Here is a 23,366-nt window from a genome sequence, read left to right as displayed (position 1 = left end):
TTTTAAAAAAAACTTTCAGAAACTTCTCTCCCTCAAAATCATTTTGACCTTTCTTAAGGATACATCTACCATTACCAGTGTTTACATGACAAGAAATACTTGCATGGAAGGAATTCATCTCTTAGAATAATATGGAGTTTCTTTCTATCAGATAAAGTGATCTTGATGCATGCCTGATGGAAAACTGAACGTGACCTTTCTGATATTCCTGCATTTCACCAATTAATACACCAATTATTGACAGAATTAAAATAAAGCATTTTCACATAACATATTAACATAAAATATTTGAAGGTTAGCAACTGCTTTATGGATGTAAATATTTGAGTGAGAATCAGGAAGCATAGCATTATTAATTGCTATTGTATGTTTCTAATTAAGAACACAGTGATGGAAATTTAAGAAGCACTTAGTCCCTGCACTGATCTTCACCAAATAATCTCCTTAGGAGCTCATTAATTTCTCTAATCTGTTGCAGACAATATATCTATGACATTGTGACAAGCCTATATCGGGTTGTATTTTTATCAGAAATGTCCTATCGTATAACTTCAGTGCCAAACAGAATTGATTTCCGAAAGATGTACACATTAACAATTAAATCACCAAACATTTGTTTGCAAATTTAAAAAAATGGCACACAAGACAGCTCTAAATGGATGCTCATTGATTTAACTGCTGACCTCAGAATGATCTAATCTGAACCAGTTTTGAATGGCAATTGTTGGTCTGTCATTGCAGCCATAAGCATTTGCTTTCCAATAATCAATTTGCATTTAGTGCCTGTTAAATACAGGATACGGGGCTGTCAACTGTGGCATGGTTAAAACTAACCACAGAAACAAGTTGTACGGTTGGACGGTGGTCTGGATCAGAATTTGCATTTGTCTACCAATATTAATACAATCACAGAATGGTTAAAGGACAGCAGGAAGCCATTTGGCTCTTCACGTCTGTGCTGACTCCTTGAAAGAGTAATTCATCTGGAAACACTCCTCTACCCTTTTCATGCAGTCCTGTAAACTTTTATCTCTTCAGCTAAATTCAGGCAATCCCCAGGTTGCGAATGGGTTCCATTCTTGAGTCTGTTCCTAAGTTGTTTTATTTGTAAGTTGGAACACAACTTAGAAAAATATAAAGGAACTGTTCGGAAATACAGGAATTGTTCATGTGTCAGATCTTTAAAATTACACTCCCAAATGAGATCATGTCTGTAAGCGCAAGCACTTGTAAGTCAGAAATTTGTAAATCGGAGACCCCCTGTGTTCAATTTGGTTTCGAAAGCCACAATGGAATCTTCCCCTGCCAGACTGCCAGGCAGCACATTCCAGATGCCAACCACTCATTGCATAAAAACGTTTTTCCTCATTTCAAACCTTTTGCCATTTATCTTAAAATTGTATCCTCTGATTATCAACCTTTCTGTCAATAGGAACTGTCTCTCCTTATACTAATTTGTAAAGACCCCTCATAGTTTGGAACACCTCTATCAAACTTCCACTCAATTCTCTCTTTCCTGAACTAGAACAATCACAGGTTCTTCAGTCTATCAGTGTAATCCCTGGAACCATTCCGATAAATCTTTTCTGCACACTCTCTTATTTCATTACATCCCAACAATATCATGCTCTAAATTGGACACTGTGCACCAGTTGGGTCCAAATAGCATTTGGTACAGGTTCATCATAACTCCTTTGTTTGTGTGTGTGTGGCACTTTAATATAGAAATACTAGGATCGTGTTGACCTTCATATTGTCAACTTGCCTTGCCACATTCAATGATCTATGCACATATAACCAGAGGTCTCTCTGATTCTGTACCTTATTTACAGTGTTACCTTTGTTTTGCCCCATCTGTTTCTGTTCTTCCCATTCAGATTTATCACTTCAACCCCTCTGCCACATGTTCACCTATGTCATCAAGTCCTTCATATCCCCCACTCATTTTACAATATTTCCAAGTTTTGTGTCACTTGCAAATTCTGAAATTGTGCCTTGCACACACAAGTCTTCATCATTAATATGATAAACAAAACAGTAACTCTGGTGCTGACCTCACTATATATCATCCTCTAGCCCAAAAGACAAACACTACTCTGTTTCCTCTTACTCAGTCTACTTAGTATCCAGGCTGCCACTGGTCCTATTCCATGAGTTCACATTTGGTTGACAAGACTTTTATGTGGCATTTTATCAAACATCTTTTGGAAGTCCATGTACAGTGTATACCATATTTATCCTCATTACTCCCATCAATCTTTTGTCACCTCATGGCTTATGATCATTGTTTTGAAGGATTAAAAGCCAATGTTAACACAATTTTTCAATGTTATCCAATACGTTACAGCCTTTCTTGCCTGCCTACTCATCTTTGAATATTGATTATCCAATATATCACAATCTGTTTCTCTCTGCTCTGATCTTTCTTCAGCAGCACTCATTTTTATCATTTCATCAATGGCAGTTGTTCATTTTATACCTTGTGTCGCCAAATCTGCTCCCAATTTACAATTTTGTCACACTGACCAAAGACATCCTTTCACTTTTTGCTGATTTTTCCAAGTTCAGTTTCCTATCTCAATAAGATACTTGCCAATCTTGAGTTTTCTTTCAATGGGATCCATTAGTACAGACTGGCCTTGCAACAACACTGACATTCATTATCATCAAATGCATCAAACTGCCAGGCATCTGATCTTCAATTGACACGAGGTATTAACTAAAGACTATATTTACATAACAATATTAAAAATAACAAAAAGAATGCCTTTGGCTGTCTAAACCTCTTCTCTCCTTAAACCCCTCCAATGATTTGGTTTCTTCAGCTATTTACAGGCAATGCCCAGGTTGCAAATGGGTTATGATCTGGAGTCTGTTCACAAGTTGATTTGTCTGCAAAGACAATATAAAGGAACCAGTCATAAGTACAGGAAATATTCATGTGTCATATCTTTAAAATTACACTCCATTATGAGGTCATGTTTGTAAGTCAGATATTTGTAAATTGGGGCCCACGTGTTTTTAATTTGTTTTTGAAAGCCACAACAAAATCTCCTCTCAGACTGTCAGGCACCACTCACTGCATAAAACGCTTTCTTTCATTTCGATTCCAAATTTCTATTTAAAGACTAATCTTGAGCATGCTTTTTGTCAACTGTCCTAATACATCTACACGGCTTGGTCATAGAGTCATAGAGATGTACAGCATGGAAACAGACCCTTCGGTCCAACCCGTCCATGCCAACCAGATATCCCAATCCAATCTAGTCCCACCTGCCAGCATCCAGCCCATATTCCTCCAAACCCTTCCTATTCATATACTCATCCAAATGCCTCTTAATAGTTGCAATTGTACCAGCCTACACCACATTCTCTGGTAGCTCATTCATACATGTACCACCCTCTGCGTGAAAAAGTTGACCCTTATTTCTGTTTGATATTGTTCTTAGTAAACATCTTTAGTCATTTTACTAATTTCCAGGTGAAATACAAACAGAACCATTTTAACAAAATAAGTGGCAAGATAGTAATAAATAATCACTTCTAATGCAAATATGCGCATTGCTGTTCTTGACCTTAAAATTTAATAGTTCACTCTGCATAATCCATAGCTTTCCAGATATTGATGTATCATAGCACAGTCAACAATTTTAATGTATTGATTATGTCAAATATTTGTATAATATTTTTCTTATATGAGTGATCCTCCAACAGCATGCATTACCCTGGCTAAATATATAAAGTGTCAAATGTTTCACATCTATGTGGCACATGACATTAAGTAATAGTGATACAAAAGCATCACAGATCAAATTCATATCAGAAAATAGATAATTAGACATTTTTGAGACAATACATTTATTTCATTATAACATATTTAAAAGTGATAGAGATATACAGCACAGAAACAGATCCTTCGGTCCAACTCATCAGTGCCGACCAGATATCCCAACCCAATCTCATTCCATTTGCTAGTACTTGGCCCATATCCCTCTCAACCCTTCCTATTCATGTACCCTTCCAGATGCCTTTTAAATGTTGTAATTGTACCAGCCTCCTCCACTTCCTCTGGTAGCTCATTCCATACACGCACCACTCTCTGCATGAAAAAGTTGCCCCTTAAGTCCCTTTTAGATCTTTCCCCTCTCACCTTAAACCTATGCCCTCTAGTTTTGGATTTCTCCATTCAGAGAAAGACCTTAGCTATTTACCATATTCATGCCCTTCATGATTTTATAAACCTCTATAATGTCACCTCTCAGTCTCCAGTACTACAGGGAATATAGCCCCAGTCTATTCAGCCTCTCCCTATAGCTCAAACTCTCCAGTCCTGGTAACACTCTTGCAAATCTTTCAAGTTTCGCAATATCATTCCTATAGCAGGGAAACCAGATTGCACACAGTATTCCAAAAGTGGTCTAACCAATGTCTTGTACAGCCTTAACCCAACCAATAATCTATCTGAATTACAAAGCACAGCAATTTATAGACTAAAATTGAGAAGAGCCGAGCAACTCTATACCATCATAAATACAGGTCAAACCTCATAAATACACCATGAAATGTACTACTAATTATGTAATCCCTTTTTTTCATAATTAAAAAATATTTACTGGCTATTTTATTCCAACAGCATGAGTGAAAAACTTACACTAAATGTACTTTATACTATATTCAGTCAAAACACAACTGAATTGCACATGAACTGTGTATATAACAAATAGGGTTGTGTGCCACAGATTGGATTTACATTCCAAAAAGAAGAATAACTGATGAGAAATCCATTTACAAGAGAGCTATTGCAGACAATAAACCAAATGCAATATCACATAGTCCAACCTCAAATTAAAATTTTATTTCTATCACAAGCTACAATGCAAACGTTGTAATTTCAAGTTTGAAGCCCTTTCAGATAGGGGTACACAACAGATATGCCAAATGATAATTCCGTGCAATCAATTATCAGATCACATGCAGTAAAAATGTCACCAAATACTAAATAAAATTAATTTACAAAGCATCATTAACATCTCAGTAAATCAATCAATATATCAGTAGAAGGAGATTTTGTTTTTGAATATGCTGATCTCAAATGACACTGTTGGGTGTTTTGCTCTTACAACTACATGGTTTCAAAGGCCATTGAGTTACTCCCCTAAGTAAAAACAAAAAAAAATCTGGAAATATTCATCAGGTCACAAAACATCTTTGAAGAGGGGAATGAAAATGAAATGAAATATCAGCAACCTGAAATATTAACTCTTGCTTCTCTCTCCATGCTTGCAGCTGGACCTGTGAGTATTTCCAACATTTTCTTCTATTATTTAATATTTCCAGCATCTGCAGTATTCTGCTTTTTGATGAGCTGCTACCTGTGTCTAACTAGGCCCTGAGCTCAATTGTCATTTAGTTGCTGTTTGTTAATCATTAAGCATTTTTAACTATGCAATTCCACGTTTGATTGATTGATTGTCATCATATGTATCAGGATACGGTGAAAAGTGTTGTTTTGTGTGTTATACAGGCAGACTGTACCATACAAGGTGTACCAGGGTAGTAGAACAGAGTGCAGAATACAGTGTTACAGCCGCAGGGAAGATGCAAAGAGAGAAAGATTAGAAATAACTTTTGAGAAGTCCGGCCAAAAGCGTCAAAAAAACCTCCCATTTATACATTTGACAAATCAATATGTATAACTAGAATGTAACTTGAACAAGGCAAACATTCTTCAAACCTTTAGATATTTGTTTATCAATAACCCTTTACCATCCTTAAGTATTTATCTACTCTGGTTCTTTCAGCTGTTTTCTGTCTCACAAGGGTACTAATTGTTTGACCTTGTGCACATTTTGTTGCTATTTTAAGGATTAATTTCTTCCACTTCGTTCCCTGATTAATGAAACATCAATGTAAGGTGCAGTACAAAAATAATGAACAATTCACCACAGTTTTCCTGCACCACCTGAACTGTAGAAGAAATACTTTGCTGTTGATAGCAAAAGATAATGGTAAACCTTTGTCTGTTACCTCTTTGGCATTAATAGTTGACACTTCGGTAATTCCTGCAATTTGGATCCCACCTTTGGAGTCTTCTCGGAGATCTAGGAAGCCAGATGATGGATTGAGTAGGTCCCGTATCATCTCATTATAAATCTGAGAAGGAAAAGAAAGAAGAAAGAATATAAGAAAATCACAAATAGTTCAGAAAATCTTTGTACTTGTCTTTTAAGACAAAATCGAAGAAGGTTTTGTGGCAGCAAAATTAATAAAACTTGGCTTTCATTCTTCGTTCCCATCATTTGTTTGTCCACTGCATCATATTCCACAAGTGATCTGCACCCATTCTGTTGCCAGTGAAGATGAAAAGGAAATGAGTCTACATAATACACAAGATCTTCAGCTCAAAAATATTACTCCACACATTTGGAAATTGTCTGAAGTGCTGCAAAGGGTAATTGTGACTTTCAAAGCTCATGCAAGGATTTGTATTGCTGAAGCACACTATAGCCACTGAACCTCCAGTTCAGTGTGCAGATTTAGCTTTAGTATTCATTTGCACAGCCAAATGTTGAGAAAATACATACAGCAGCTTGACGCACTTCCTCTGATTGTCATCTAAGTTCTGTAGAAATGTAAGCGCATAGCTGAGGCAAGATGAAAGACTGTGGAATACTTATTAACATCCCTGTGATTTCTTATAATATATTGCAGAAAGGAATGAGGCAAACATGACTTATGTGGCAGTCAGGCCCATGTACAGTAAATGAGTTCCGATACACAATTTACTTTGCTGAAAATATAGGTTTGTCCAAGTTTTTAAGTTGTTTATTGTTCAACTAAATTATGTTTGTCTGCGGTTCAGTAAACCTTTGCAGAGTAGAGGTTGTCAGGCCGAGTTAAAAAGATTATCACCCTTTTGGAACAGTTTCTAAGTAGAGCAAAGTAGCAACAATGCAATAAACATTAATAAGCACTGGTATCACCAATAAGCACTGAACAGAGTTTGAGACCATGTAATGAAAAAAACATGTTTATTACCTAATTTAGGCACCTTTTTTGTCAGACCATGATGCAAATGTTTACATCAAGTTATCCATAACAGAAAAGAAAGGACTACCTTTGTTCTGTTTTGATGCATACACTGGAAAATAGAAGTTTGGAATCTCAGAATCGTACAGTACAAAAAAGTCCCTTTAGTCCATCAATTCTGTACTACCACATTGTAGGGAAAGAATCAACTGTCGATCGGACCTCTTTTCAGTCACTGGTTACTAAATAACATGTTAGGATTAGGAGAAACTGAATTTGATTTTTGTTTAAGTCTAGTTAGCACCAGGCATCTTTGTTTTGGAAAAGAAACTGTCCAACAACAACTCTGGAATATTCTAAGGCATTGTTTGTCCCAACACTGAGAGTAGAGCAGTTTACACTCCCAGGTCTCCAAAATCCAGAAAGCTAGCCAGATATCCCTCTCCCTCTCCATGAGTGGGGGAAAACCACCAATAAAAAGCACTGAACGCAAATATAAACTTCTGACTCAACCCAAGACTCAGGTCTGACTGACCAGCTACTGAATTGAGGATTGTCCTGTTTGACTTTAATATGATTTAATTAGTCATAGAGTCAAAGAGATGTACTGCACGGAAACAGACCCTTCCATCCAACTCGTTCATGCTGATCAGATATCCCACCCAATCTAGTCCCACCTGCCAGTACCTGGCCCATACCCCTCCAAAATCCTCCTATTCATATACCCATCCAGATGCTTTTTAAATGTTGCAATTGTACCAGCCTCCATCACTTCCTCTGGCAGCTCAACCCTCTGCGTGAAAAAGTTGCCCCATAGGTCTCTTTAATGTCTTTTACCTCTCACCCTAAACTTATGCCCTCTAGTTCTGGACTCCCCTACCCCAAGGGAAAGACTTTGTATATTTACCCTATCCATGTCTCTAATAAGGTCCACCCCTCAGCCTCTGACGCTCCAGGGAAAACAGTCCCAGCCTATTTAACCTCTGTAGCTCAAATCCTCCAACCCTGGCAACATCCTTGTAAATCTTTTCTGAATCATTTCAAATTTTACAACATCTTTCCGATAGGAAGTAAACCAGAATTGTACGCAATATTCCAAAAGTGGCCTAACCAATGTCCTGTACAGCCGCAACATGATCACCCAACTCGTGTACTCAATACTCTGACCAATGAAGGAAAGCACACCAAATGCCTTCTTTACTACCCTATCTACCTGTGACCCAACTTTTAAGGAGCTACGAACCTGCACTCCAAGGTCTCTTTGTTCAGTAACACTCCCTAGGACCTTACCATTAAGTGTATAAGTCCTACTAAGATTTGCTTTCCCAAAATGCAACACCTCACATTTATCTAAATTAATCTTCATCTGCCACTTCTCAGCGCATTGGCCCATCTGATCAAGATACCTTCTTCGCTCTCCACTACACCTCCAATTTTGGTGTCATCTTACTACCTAAAAACAGTGAGAAAGTCAGCTCATTTTTCCTTAGCCTTCATGGTATTTAAGTAAGTGATGTTGGAGTTAATGAGGCCAGTCAGACATACTAGGTGAGGTGCCGATCCCTGATCAAAGTGTGGATGGATTTCTTCTGCAGAGATTGAGACTGTCTCCCCGGGCCAGCAGCGTTAGCAAGAGGACCTTCCAGGGAGAAAGGATGAACTTGATTTTCCCTAGCAATACTCATATTCCCTCAGTATTCCACAGCTCCACACATTCCAACCTCGGGACCACATAATAGTCTGCCCATGGTGCGTTCAACAACTAAAAATTCTACCAAGAACATTTTATCAATTCATTTAATTGACCATATTAACAATGAAACTTGACTCACCATCTGTTTTCTTCAGTTTCTGTGCAGCTGTTGCTGTCCACTGAAGTGACATCACTAATTTCTTACTTACACAAAGAAACTAATCTTGGAACTGCAACTACGTGCAGTTAATTATATACTGCAGCCTGCAATAAGCAGATTTCTTTAAAGACCATTCTCAAAACAAAGAAGAAAAGGAATTGTTTATACAAAAAAACACAGTGAGTTTTGACATCTCAGTGATTGTGATTTAGACAATGTTCAGGAGTTATCATTTATAATTTTCTATTAACAATTCTTTACATGAAAAGGATGCATGCCTCAAATGATGCAAATACATGAGTAGAGAGTTGTCTAATTAGAAAGAGAAGAAACAGTTGATTAGCATTTCCAAGAATAAGAATGAAAGAAAGGTGAGTTATTGAAGAAAATAATATCTACCATTGGAGTTTAGTTCCCTCTTGATCTTTTGACAACTCATTACTTTGCAATAGGATTTGTCTGTCTCTTTGAAAATAGCCAGAGTCTAGCACTTTTGCACATTAGAGACCTACAAATGCTTATATTAATAACTGCTAAAGGCTGCACTTCATGATATATCATTTATAATTAAAGCAATTATTAAAAACCACCTATGGACATTTTGGGCATCATCACAATCTGATTTGATAATGGAAAGAGATTAACACAAGCTATTTTGTATTTCACATGCAATTTTTCTCAGGTTCACATTTCTGCTTCTTCTCCATTGTGACCGCACAATGTCTAAGTAACGTTTTAGCATCAGGAATCTCCTAGGTTTTGTAAATCTAGTCCAGCATCAACTGTGGAGCATGCTTGTCAAGGATAAGATAAAATGGCATTTCAAACAGTCAGATCGAGAGACAATAAAACATTTCTTAACAGCAGCAGCCTTCAAGTTGATACACAATAGCTTGAACTCTGAACCATACACACTGATTCTGAAGACAACACTTTTACTTGGTGTTTCTGGGATATAACAGAGCTTTCTTTTTTTCTTTAATAATATTTACCAAATCTAAGTCACAAACAATTTCCATCTTTTCATTATCCATGTTTTTTGCATTTTTTGGAAAGAGGATTAAGTATCTATCATTAGAGAGATAAAAAAAAATCTACATAAATCATGATTTGACAATACCATACAACCTTGTCACAGTAGACGCTGCAAGACACGTGGCAGAATGTCGACACAGATACCACCATTACGAGTGGGGCCACCTCCCACTGTGTACGTGGCAAGTACTCATGCGACTCAGCCAACGTTGTCTACCTCTTACACTGCAAGCAAGGATGCCCTGAGGCCTGATACATTGGTGAGACCAAGCTGTGGCAATGAACGGATGAATGGACACTGCACAACAATCAACAGACAGGAATGTTCTCTCCCAGTCGGAGAACACTTCAGTGGTCCGGTACATTCAACCTCAGATCTTCAGGGGACCATCCTCCAAGGCAGACTTCAGGACAGGCAACAATGAAAAGTGGCTGAGCAGAGGCTGATAGCCAAGTTCAGTACCTATGGGGATGGTCTCAACCGGGACCTTGGGATCATGTCAGACTACAGGTGATTCCACTGCACTATATACACACACACACACACACACACACACACACACACACACACACACACACACACACACACACACACACACACACACACACACTCACAGTCTCCTTGAGACACACACTCACGAGACCCTCTCTCATCTGTTCACACATACACTCCCGCACACACACACTCTCACAGGCTTATACCCCTTTACACTCACATACACACACTCTCTCACAGACACTCATAACTGTACTCCTCCCACACCCCCCAACACAAACACACACACACACACCCACATGCACACATATACAAATAAGTTTGTGCGGTGAATTTGTACTTGCAGAATTATATTTCACTTTGCTCAAAAATTGGATGAATCCATATAAGATTCTGTAAATCCATCTGTTAGATTAGAATCAGCCTGACCATTGTGACACAGACAGTCTTACACAGGGAACCTCACACCTTCAATACATTACCTGTGATGACAAGTCACTAATTGTTAGAGTTCTCTTGAGAATGTAACTTTAAAAAAAAGCTCTGTGATTTACATATGAAAGAACTGAAACCAACATGGTCATTCTTAAAGTTGAGAGACTTAACAAACAATCCAGATCTTTTTCAATATATAATTTCAGTTACGTCACACTGTAAACTTTTGCTATAAATTCTATGTCTTACAATCTTATTCCCCACAATCACCTGATGAAGGGGCAGCGCTCCAAAAGCTAGTGTTTCCAAATAAACCTGTGGAACTAAAACCTGGTGCTGTGTGATTTTTAACTTTGTATATAAATCATCTTCACATTGCCAGGTGAAAGGAAACAATATGATGCTTCCAGCTGAAGCAGGATTAGGTGTGATGACTGGCATCAACAGAGAAACATCTCCACCTCCAAGACAAGGCAATACAAAAATAAAAAGGTATATGATTGAGTATATTGAGCCTGTAGTGAATTTGTATTGCACAAATACAATCTGTTATCATTTCCTTTACTGGTTTAGAAATTTGTTTCAGTTTAGAGGACATTTACTAGACTGATACTTACAACAAATGGGTTGTTTTATGAAGAAAGATTAAACAGTTTGAGGTTGTATTCACTGCAGCTCAGAAGAGTGAAGGGTGATTTGGTTGAAATTTATAACAGTGTGGAAAGGATATTTACTCTTGTGTGCAAGTTCGGAATTAGGAAACACTTTTAAAATGAGAGGTTTTATTTTTAGAGCATTGATACAAGGAAACTTTTTCTCTTAAAGGTGTTGGGCAACTTTGGAAGTTCGTTTCCAGAATGTGGTGGAAGTAGTATCATTAAATACTTTTAAGGCAGAGATGGATAGATTCCTATTAGGTAATGGAATCAATGCTTATTGGGAGGTGGATGGGAATGTGGAATTTGGAACACAAAGATCAGCCATGATTTTATTGAAAGGTGAGCAGGCATAAAGGACAAATGACTTAATTTTTACTTTTATTTTGAATGTTGATATGCAATTTCTCAAAAGTAGTTTGGAGGTTTACATAAAAGCCGAGACAAAGGAGCATAAATTCAATATGCAGTTGTAAGGATAACTGAAAGCAGGATTAATCAGTCTGAACTGCCAGAAATTACTGGAGCTATTCTAATTTTAAATAGCTTTCATTACATCATAAATTTTTACACTTGTAACTTTTGTTTTTAGATTACTTACAGTGTGGAAACAGGCCCTTTGGCCCAACAAGTCCACACCGACCCGCCGATGCGAAACCCACCCATACCCCTACATTTGCCCCTTACCTAACACTATGGGCAATTTAGCATGGCCAATTCACCTGACCTGCACGCGCAGACACGGGAAGAATGTGCAAACTCCACACAGTCAGTCACCTGAGGCGGGAATTGAACCTGGGTCTCTGGCGCTGTGAGGCAGCAGTGCTAACCACTGTGCTACCGTGCCACCCTACTTAGCATGTTAAGTATAGTTATAAATATTGCTTTGTGTAAAATTAATAATTATTCTCATTGAAGGAAGCCAGGATAATAATTTTTTTCTCAGAGGTTTTAAATAGTTTAGAATTTTAGTCCTATATGGTAGCTACTTGTGAACAATTTGGAAGAAAATAGATTAAATGATATCATGAACTAAGAATTTGATTAATACTCCTATGAGCAATCGATGTAACAATTATGCAATAAATCTATACTTAATGGCTTAGCTGCATAGTTATCTCAATCAGATAAGGAAATAACAGGCATTCAAAAAGCCTTTCAACCGGGAACCTTCCAGGGATCAGGTTAACAATACATTCACCCAAAAACCTGGGGTCATTTCCAAACAAGATGAGAAGACTGAAGTTGTGTGACACAGCAGAGCAGTATAATAACAGACTGACCTTTCATCTTGGAATGTAGTATTCACCTAGACAGAAAAGATGAATCTCTGTATAAAGCAGAGCACATCAGGCAAGCTTGGGATACCACCCAGCTAGGCCCAAATCCAGATGGGAGACTGCCAGGTAGCAACAGTGTCACTTCACCTAAAGCAAAGGCCCATCTCCACACAATGATTTCAGTTGCCAAAGTGTTTTAAAATATATTTCACTAGCATCATTGAAAACAGCTGTTTTTTCCCCAGTGTTCAAAAAATGAAGATAAGAAACCTAATAACAATATACTGCACTAAAATACAACCTTCATCCATTCTGTCTGAGCTGGAACTGGACTCATATTCCACGAATGAGTGAATGTTTTGTTTTGTATAGAATACCATGAGGAAATGCTGATTGGGCTATAGTAAAGCAATATTTCCACAAAGTGCGTAATCACCAGTCTGGTGCAAATTGTACCTAAAATTGCACCTATTTCTTTTCTCTCTTGAGATTTTGCTCATGCTAATTTGCAAACACTATATGTAAAATCAGTCATGAACAAGTGCGGTCAGGAAACATTTTCAAACATAATTAAATTACTTTAAAAATATTCCTTGACATAATTAAGATTGGGAACTGGGTACGATTGCATTCATGTTGGTGAAAATGGGTTTATCACAAATAAACTACACATCTTTAACAACAGAGTCGGTCTGCGAGCCATCTGTGACTAAACCAAGATAAAATGATTGAAAATGACTTTTTAAAAATTTATGAAAATATTTGTTTTCTTTGGGGATGAGCCAGGTTTTTAGTGAACTTTAAAAATAAAGCTGCATTCCAAAAAAACTTATAAACAATTTCTAAGAGCACCTTTTTGCCAAATGAACCAGCTTTTAATTTCTAGAGACCAGAAGCCTATATGGATGGTATGGTCTATAAAGGAGTACGGTTAGCAGAAACGCCTTTTAGGGATTAATTCATCATGGGAGCACAGTCAACATTGTGGATGGAATCAACCTCAAGTTCGATTTTTTAAAAAATTAATTAGCACAAAAGATTGCAGAAATCTGATTTTTGTTATCACCGTGCATGCTTAAAATTCCATGATCTTTTACTCCAGTTAAACCAGAAGAGCCAAGTGGAAACTCAATCCCACTATGTTTAGCATCATGTCTGACACTAATAACTAGAACAGGCAGATAAATGTCATTTACTTGCTAGATGGTTTATATGGAGCTAATGTCTTTGTTTTTAACCCTGGCTGGAACATTTCTCATTGCTTTTTCTCAATATATTCATGACATGTGGTACCACTGGCTCGGCCAGCATTATTTCCCATTCCTAATTACCCAGAAGGCATTTAAAAATCAACCACAGTGCTGTGTGTTTGGAGTCACGTGTGAGCCACTAAAGGTAAGGGTGTCAAATTTTCTTCCCTAAAGAACATTAGTGAACCAGATAGGCTTTATAACGATTGACAATGGTTACATGGTCATCATTAGATTTATTAGCATTTTATTTAATTCAAATTTCACCATCTGCCATGGTAGGATTTGAAGCCACATTCCTTGAATGTTAGCTTCTGGACTACTTGTCAGGGAATATCACCACTACACTGCTGCCTGGAAGAATTCCATTTATAGTCTGTTAATGTCCCCCTTACCAACTATACCTGAACTCTCTTGTACTCTTCGGGAACCCAAGGGATATCAATGGAACTTATCACCAGTGTAATCACTTCCCCTGCACTGAAAACCTGTTCTGGCACAAAATGGATGGAGCACTTAACATTCTGTAACTGGTGACTTTAGCATTCACTACAATGGTGGCAGTTAATGCTTTACCCTATTTAATTGACTTTAAATGTGTGCATTTAAACAACAAGGACTTTTTGCTTAAATCTGCATGGTTAGGGTGTAAATTTCAAAATTAGTTTTGTCACATTTCCAGGACTGTTCTTACAAACTTATGGTGGAAAATCAGAGTCGCTAACCCCCACTCTCCCAGCTCCTTCGGAAATTAATAATTAAGACAAAATTTGACTCTGTAGCCGTCCCTTTAAGTACTTGTAAAAAATACTCAGAATATTTGAAGAGTCATGCACCTTTATATTTGCAATGCTCCTGTCACTTACTTAAGTAATAGGCTTGTTGGCATTTCCTAGCTTCCTGTTACAAATTCTACTATTGCGTTAGCATACTCAATCAGCTGGGAGTGCTTTTATGCTGCATCCAATGGATCACATCACCATGGCAATAATCTCAAAGACAACAAGCCACAGTTTAACAACCTGTCATGAAACCAATAGCAAGGAGGTGCAACTGGGTGTGAGAGGAGCTTACATCAATGTTTTCAGAAAAAAACATGAAATTATAAACTAAAACACTTCTGATTTTCTTTCTGTTCATATTTATTTAAATGTGAACATAAGCAACATCATCAAGCTACATATCTTACTACTGTCTAAATTTCATTTAAAAATAGTTTAACTAAAGCTCATAACTGAATGGCATTCATTATTTTGGCACCAATAGCCCATTTATAGGAACAAATGAGTATTGAATAAATACATGGCCAGCATCCATCAACAGCCTGATTCAAAGAAAAGCAGCAGGTTTCTATAAATCAAAACTGTGCAGTCATTGGCTGCTGTATTTGTTTTATTTGCTTGCGGGTTGTAGGTGACACTGGCAAAGTCAGCACTTGTTACCATCCTTATGTACCCTTGGGAAGGTGGTGGTGAGCTGCCTTCCTGAATCAGTGCAGTCCATATGGTGCAAGTACACCCATAGTGTAGTTGTTTGGGGGAGTTACAAGAGTTTTGCCCAGCAATAGTGAAAAGACAATGGTGTAGTTCAAAGTCAGGATGTAGTGTAGATTTGTTGGTAATTCACTAGCTTTGCCCTCTTAAGATTTGATTCCAATAACGTGGAATGCTGTCTCAAGTTCTAATGAGGGGTATCCAGTTGCCAAATCACGTGATGTGTTTAGTTTCCACATATATTGTAAATAAATTACAAATTGGTTAAAAAATAGAGAACAAGTGACTGAGATCATGCACCAACAACATGAATGCAGGGTCTGATCTACAATTTCCACCATAGTATTTTACAATTTCATTTCAGCCTCTGAAAAATGTTGAGTGGAATACATCCACCATTATTGTCTAAGTTTTCTCCTGACATTTTGAACGAGTGTTATAAGAAAATCTATGGGGCCTACAAATTTACATTTTCATCATATCACTGGCATAATCAGATAAAGTTTAACACCAGAGAAGGAAGGGGCTATTAGGATGAGTGACTGAAAATAGTTGAAGTGCTAGGTTTTAAGGAACATCATAAAAGAAGGGGGAGAAGGGAGGATTTGTAAAAGAAAGTCTAGAGTTTCAAAGTAAAATGGTTCAATTTGTGACTAAAAATGGTAACTGCACAAGAGCTCAGAGTGGGTGGATTGCGAAGTCCTTGGGGGATGTAAGCCTGGAAGTGGTTACAGAAACAACGTCTGGAAATGAACCTCCAAGCTCAGTGAGCAAACCTACATCCAAAACCTCAACCTGAGCTACAAATCTGCTCAAAACTCGCTAAGAAACAACATAAGGCAAGACCACAGATAAACTTGAACACGTAAATGAGAATGTTAAGAATTGTGGATTGTGAGGTTGGGAACCAACATAAGTAGGAGTCAATGTTTATAGGGACTTGTTGCAGGACAGAATATGAGTAGCAGGCTGAGCTTGTATGAACCTAAGACATGCTCAGGAATGTAATATGGAAATGTTCAAGTTAGAAACTTTCTAGAGCTCTACTTCCATCACTTGCATTTCCCAACAAAATAAGAGAGAACTAATGAGAGAATGTCATCTTGTACCAACCTCACACAACTTCCAGGAATGAGTGGTTGAGTGATCTCCATCAAGTATGAATTATAGTACCCCAAGAGCTCTCTGATAGTGATAGAAGTGAGAATGTTCTGGATAAAAGTTGTTTCCTGAAGTTGATCCTGACAGTAAAACAAGTGAAATTACACCTGAAATGCAACTGTTTAGAGGAATAAGGTTTCTATGGTTACAAAACTTCCTCTGTGTCCTGCAAACAGCAATGGAGAAGGTGCCCTGAATGCCATTAATATACACCTACCTCTAAGTATGACATGGAAACAGTGTACTCCATATCATCACTAGTTTCTTCAATACACTTGAACAAATCATTGAGTGTTCGTACGTAAATGCCAGGTTCGTAATCTGTTCCCAACATTGTGTATGTTTTCCCAGCACCTAGACAAATGAAATACATAAGTCAATTTTTTAATATAAAAATTGATTGCCCAAGCTATTTGGGTATAATTTTCTGCAGCAGGGCAAATCATGGAAGCTGTCCAATAGGTTTTTAATGTTTTTGCACAGCAAGTTGTTGCAAATGTGGGCTGATCACATTGAAGTAAGGGAAACAGGCCACCTGAGATCTGAGTATAGCAGCAAGTACAGATGCATTTCTACCAGTTAAGTCAAATGAGTCTGAAATGAACAGCGCAATAATTTTGAAAAGCTCCAGCAGTAATTGAAACTTGAATGAATGAGACTCCAACTCAGAATGTCAGAGGTTGACTGACAGTAATCATCACTTTCTCTTGTCATTAAAAAAGTCATTCGAATGAACTGAATAAACTTTAATTTTGTGGCAAGTTTAGATGATGCAAGGTGTACTTGGTGCTGTTCTGTGGGAGGCAGATAGCGAGTGGATGCTGATTTTGCAACGCTAATGCTGATGAGTCATAACTCAGACAGCAACATTTAGGTCCAGGTAGTTCTGCTATAATGTATCTTTCATTAATGCAATTGGGTGAACAGTGAACACTTTTTCTAAAATGCAAACTTTTCAAGTGTGTGTTGGCTATAACCCGATTACATTGCCAATATTTTAAGTGTATTTGTATTGCGTGATTTTTGTATAATGTGGGATCACACAAGTATGCAACTACCATGTAATAGCAGAACTACCTGCACTTGAGTTTAACAGCACACGCCCCACCTGAAACTACTGTTTTGGTTGTGTGTAAAACAATGAGGTGCACAATATGCTTCCTGTAATTTTGACAGGAAATTATGGCCATATTTTATTAACCACAAAAAATAGCAAGAAAAAATGTAATATTCCCTATTGGAGAATTTTGAACAAATTTATGCATAGAAAAAATTGCTGTTTATACCCTGCTCAGAACACAAATAATTAATTCTACATGTACTGCGAATAGCATTTGAGTTAAGTTTGCAACTTGTAAAATGATCAAGTGCAAATCTAAATTCTGCAATTTCTATCTATTTTATTTCTTTGTCTTTTTTCACAGACAGTGGCTTCACAGTAAGTCTGGTCATTTAAGACATGATCAAGAGAATAAAGAAGAGAGAAAAAAGTTAAATAGGAAAAGCAAAAGCAATAATGCTAGAGCATAATTGGGAAGAACTGCATATCCCAGGGCACAGTTACAGTACAGAAAGAAGCCATCTATGACGATCAAACAAGATTGGCCTGGAGACTATGGCAATGCATGGGAATATCTACATACAGATTAAGTGTTATGAGAGCTTCTGGCATAACCACCCTTTCAGCAAGTAAATTCCAGACTCTTGTGAGTTTTAGGGGCGTCACGGGTAGCTCAGTGGTTAGCACTGCTGCCTCACAGCGCCAGGGACCTGGGGTCGGTTCCAGCTTCGGGTGACTGTCTGTGTGGAGTTTGCACATTCTCCCGATGTCTGCTTGGGTTTCCTCTGGGTGCTCTGATTTCCTCCCACAGTCCAAAGATGTGCAAGTCAGGTGAATTGGTCAGGCTAAATTGCCCTTAGCGCTAAGTGCATTAGTCAGAGGGAAATGGGTCTGGGTAGATTACTTTTCAGAGGGTCGCTGTGGGCTTGTTGGGCCAAATGACCTGTTTCCATAGTGTAGGGAATCTAATCTTATCTGCTAATAGCTGCGTCTAGTCCACTTGGGCCAAATCAAATCCTCTCTTAAAATTAGCCTTTCCCTAGTTTAGAATTTTTATTCCTGGCCCATTCTTATCCTTTTCCACAACTATCCTAAATTTAACTGATTTATGGGCACTATTTCCAAAATGCTTCCCTACTGGTGTGCTTTCCATACGCCCAGGATCATTTTGAGTTATCAGATCCAGAACCGCCTTCTTCTTTGCTAAGCTTTCTAATATGGGTTAAAAAAACACCTTTCTAACATCCCCATCTTTTGAAATCGGTCAGTGCCAACTTTCTGCTGATCCCAATTAAGAGATTGTACAATATGGCCCTTTCAGCTTACTATTCTATAAAACCATAACTGACTGTTGACCTCATCTCCACTTTCCTGCCAGTCCCCATAACCCCAAGACCCTTAGAATCCAAGAATAACTGCTGGATATGCCCAAGAATGAGAATCCATGGTCCTTAGGAATACAAACTTTTAAAGTTCACAATTCTTCCGGTTTACAGTAAGATGGCAGGAGATTATAGCTTCTGAGCCAGGGGCTCATCTGCACTGCCCATTTTCTTTTTGTTTCTCTTTTTTTCTCTTATTTTACTTACGTCCTGTTGAAGAACTTGGTCGTGGTGATGGCATTGGCAGTGAGTGGACCAAGCGCAGACTCATGGCAGTCAACAGGTAGGCCCCTTGTGGACCAGAGTAGTCCAATCTGACTCATGGTGGTGGCACAAGTGAGTTTGGGTTGCTGGCAGCGCCTACATCCAGTGCAGATTCACGGAGGTAGCAGTAGAGTCGGGTTTGGGCCCACTACAGTACCTAGTGGCATCGGTGGCATCTGCATTGGCAAAGTCCAGCAAGGACCCATAGCGCCGAGGGCGTCAATGGAGGTGAGGTGACACAGAAGAGTGGGTGACTCTCATTCCAGTGGCAGCAGTGTGGTGAAAGGGACTCGTGCTCAGCCAACAGACCCATGTCCCATGGTAGAGCACTGAACAACAAGGACTGTAAAGTTGAACAGTTTTTCTTTATTTCTTTATTCTTCTACCTTTATATTCTATATTTTGGTTTACTTTTCTCTGTTTTAAGATGGCGCTAGAGAGTGGCAATACTATGCAAGACTTTTCACTGTCTTTTTTAACAAAATCCATGTGATAAATAAACTATATCAAACCTTCTAGTGAAGAAATCTTTTCTCAGCTCAGTCCCAAATGGCCAACCATAATTGGGAAAAGTAAGCTGCTGTTAAAGAATCTCCAGTCAGGGGCAACTCAGCATCTAACCAGACATACACTTTTAAAAATGTAAATGTTTGGATGAGATCACCTCACTCATTGTTCTAAATTCCGATGCATAGACGTCTATTCTACTTAATCTGTCCTCATAAGACAGCTATCTCTCTTACACCTCTGTCCCAATCCTTTCAGTCTAATTTTTCATTTTGTGCACTGGACAACTTTGTCCAAAAACAGGGGATCTGTGTGATTGCACCTATGATGTGTTGTTGCTCTTCCTTGTCCTCAACAGAAGCTTCTACAGACATCAATACGACCATCATCCTTTCTGTAACGTGGCCTCCATGCTCTTCTTGTAGTGACCCTGCTCCAGGTTTTCATCTCTAACAGTCCCAGTTTACCCAACACAACATTGAAATAATTGCATTATTAACCGTCTTGTCAATGAGATGTTAAACCTAGATATGCCAGGCCAGTTCATGAAAGTAATAAAAAATCCCAAAGCTGACATTCATCCTAACAGCGCCAATTAACTGGCTCCTCATTTCGTTTATGTTTTACACTTATGAGATATAGTGAGGAGGTGAAATGCATTATTTTGGTTGGCCATGATAAAACATGTAGCCATTATGCTTCTTAACCCTTTCCTTCAGCCCTTCACCTTGCTACATTTCACAATGAGTTTCACTATGAATACACTTCCAATTACCTCCTGTTTGGTGTTCAATTCTCTTGTGAAGTACCAATATAAGTAAAGATGGAGAGTCAAACTTTTATTTCTGTGGGGCAAAAGAACTAGTCCTTTTTATAAAAATTAAATAATGTTCAAAGCCTTCATTTACCATTAGGAAAACAGTGAAAGTCAGGTATATGCAGAACAAACTATTTTAAGGGACCCAATGCACTCTCATTGATGCAGCATTTAATTAACTCACTGTAAAATTGCCGTATCCAAGCTCAAATTCACTACATCTCATTTGTGGGCATCTAATCATTAGCAACATCCTGCTACATCTTTATGAGACGATCCCTCTTAATGTAATGGGATTGTGATCTAACATTATTACCACTTCAACAATCTTAATGAAAGGCTTTAAAAACACTTAGCAAGAACATGAAATACATCTTCTTCCAGGCTGCTTTTTGTCTGCTTGAAAAGCAACGAAATGCAGCCAAAAATCCTGACAAGGCCAATTTTATTGCTCAGCCCAATTGGATACAGTATTTAGAAGGTCGTCAGAATTATCTTGCAAACTGGAAATCAGCCAAAACCTGGTAGTGATTTGAATCAAAGTAATGAATCATTACGCACATCACTGTCGAGTAACCTACAATTATAATACTTTCATTAGTGACACCTATGTTGTTATTGGCTAAGCCTGTCACATCTTCTTTTGGGGTGAGAAGGTCATGGGCTCAACTTTATTGTACGACTTTAATTTCATGAAACGAGGCAGATACTCCAACTAGGCGATATTGCATTATTAGAGGTTCTGATTGAGACTTCAAATCAAGGCCCATGCGTTCCTATATCTCATGCGGATTTTTAAGATCGTGTTTAGATTGTTTGAAGACATTCTCCTGGCCAACAACTAACCCTTAACCATGGGTCATTCATCTTATTGCTGTTTGTGACATGCTATTGTGTACAAAATATCCACTTGATTTATTTACCCAACGACAATTACCACAGGTGGAGTCTTACAGATGAGATTTGTGATACAATTAGGCAGGAAGTCCAGCAAGGCCTAACTTGACATCAGGAACAAGGGGCTGCATATGCAGTATTTGCTGAGCAGTGAGGTGGGATTCTCATTAGGCAGTGGAGATTTGCCATTTAACAAGGATTTTTGATGTTAAATACCATAAGACCTGAAGACCAAAAGACATAGGAGCAGAAATTAAGCCATTCAGCCCATCGTGTCAGCTCTGTTATTCAATCATGGCTGATACATTTTACAAGGAGAAAGTGAGGACTGCAGATGCTGGAGATCAGAGCTGAAAATGTGTTGCTGGAAAAGCGCAGGTCAGGCAGCATCCGAGGAGCGGGAGAATCGAAGTTTCGGGTTCCTGAAGAAGGGCTCATGCCTGAAACGTCGATTCTCCTGCTCCTTGGATGCTGCCTTACCTGCTGCGTGTTTTCAGGAACACATTTTCAGCTCTGATACATTTTTCAACCCCATTTTCCTCCACTCTCTCTGCAACCTTTGATCCCCTCAGCAATCAAGAACTTATCTATGTTTTAAATATACTCAATGACCAGGCCTCCACAGCATTCTGTGACAATGAATTCCACAGAAACACCACTGTTTGACTTCATGATGTTTTTCCTTATCGCCATTCTAAAGGGTATTCCCTTTATTTTAAGGCTGTGTCCTTGGGTCCTTGTCTCTTCTACTAATGGAGATATCATCCTAACATCCATGCTGCCCAGGCCATTCAGTAATCTGTAAGTTTCAATCAGATCCCCCCCTCAATACCTTATTAACAACAGAATTAGCTTCATTAATATTCAGCTTCCTACCTTTCCAAATGCACCAATCAAGCTAGCTATTGAGAATGTAAGACAACATGGAAGTCAGAATGAGTACCTGGTGGCTCCACTTCAGCCACTAGCTATAAACAGACTCTATATTGCTCAGCACCTAATACCATCTCAGGGCACAGGGCACAATCCACCAGCCGGACTCACCCCCTGTCAATAGTCACTGGCACCTGAGTTTTGCCAAGCCTTCATGAACGTTATGGCAGCTCTCTGCTCAACTTACAGGCCACTTAGAAAGCACAGATCTGCATTGCAGGGCTCACCAGCAACCAGTATTAAAAGGCTGGTGCAAGGACATTTTGTGCACTGGGTCAGGTACCCTGCACACTGATTGATCCAGGGGGTATCTTAGAGCTGCTTGCTTGCTCTCTAAACGCTCACTCACTTAACAACTACCTGCAACTCACAACATCTCAGCATTTCCTTGCTATGTTGTGTCTGTTAGCACACTGGCACTTCAGCCAGCACCAAGCATGATCAGTTCTGTCGTATTGATGCATTCTTTATCTTTATTTACAGATACACACACAGGCTGCTTGTCTGTCGGGATCTGTCTGAGGGAGGGCTGGATATCTTGCTGTGTGCAACACCAAGACACCAATTCAACAACACCTACAGTGTGTGCCAGCTGCCTGTCTGACAAACGCACTGCCCATTCACTCACCAAATGGCCATGTTGGAATATGGGTGGGGCCTAGCCCTCAATCCAGTTAAGGGAGCTGCTGTCAGTCAGAAGATCCCAGTACCTTCAGCCATGGATGCCAATCAGGGGTTCGGTCATTGTCATTCATCTGTTTGGCTGCTTGGATCAGGAGATATAGATCATAGCATAGAATCCCTACAGTGTGGAAAAG

The 23,366-nt window shown here is 38.6% G+C and overlaps 1 protein-coding gene across 1 annotated transcript in view; it reads right to left on the bottom strand.

Moving 5' to 3' along the window:
- kif19 (kinesin family member 19) overlaps positions 1-23,366 on the bottom strand; it is a 220,882-nt gene that overhangs the window by 54,104 nt on the left and 143,412 nt on the right. Inside the window, exons 5-6 of the mRNA XM_060844824.1 lie at positions 16,906-17,042; positions 6,028-6,153 (exon numbers count right to left, since the gene is read on the bottom strand). Coding sequence (XP_060700807.1) covers positions 6,028-6,153; positions 16,906-17,042 — 263 coding nt within the window. The remainder of the gene's footprint in view (positions 1-6,027; positions 6,154-16,905; positions 17,043-23,366) is intronic.

Source organism: Hemiscyllium ocellatum, chromosome 25 (assembly GCF_020745735.1).
Source record: "Hemiscyllium ocellatum isolate sHemOce1 chromosome 25, sHemOce1.pat.X.cur, whole genome shotgun sequence".
NCBI lineage: Eukaryota > Metazoa > Chordata > Chondrichthyes > Orectolobiformes > Hemiscylliidae > Hemiscyllium > Hemiscyllium ocellatum.
This window is presented reverse-complemented; position numbering and strand designations above follow the sequence as displayed.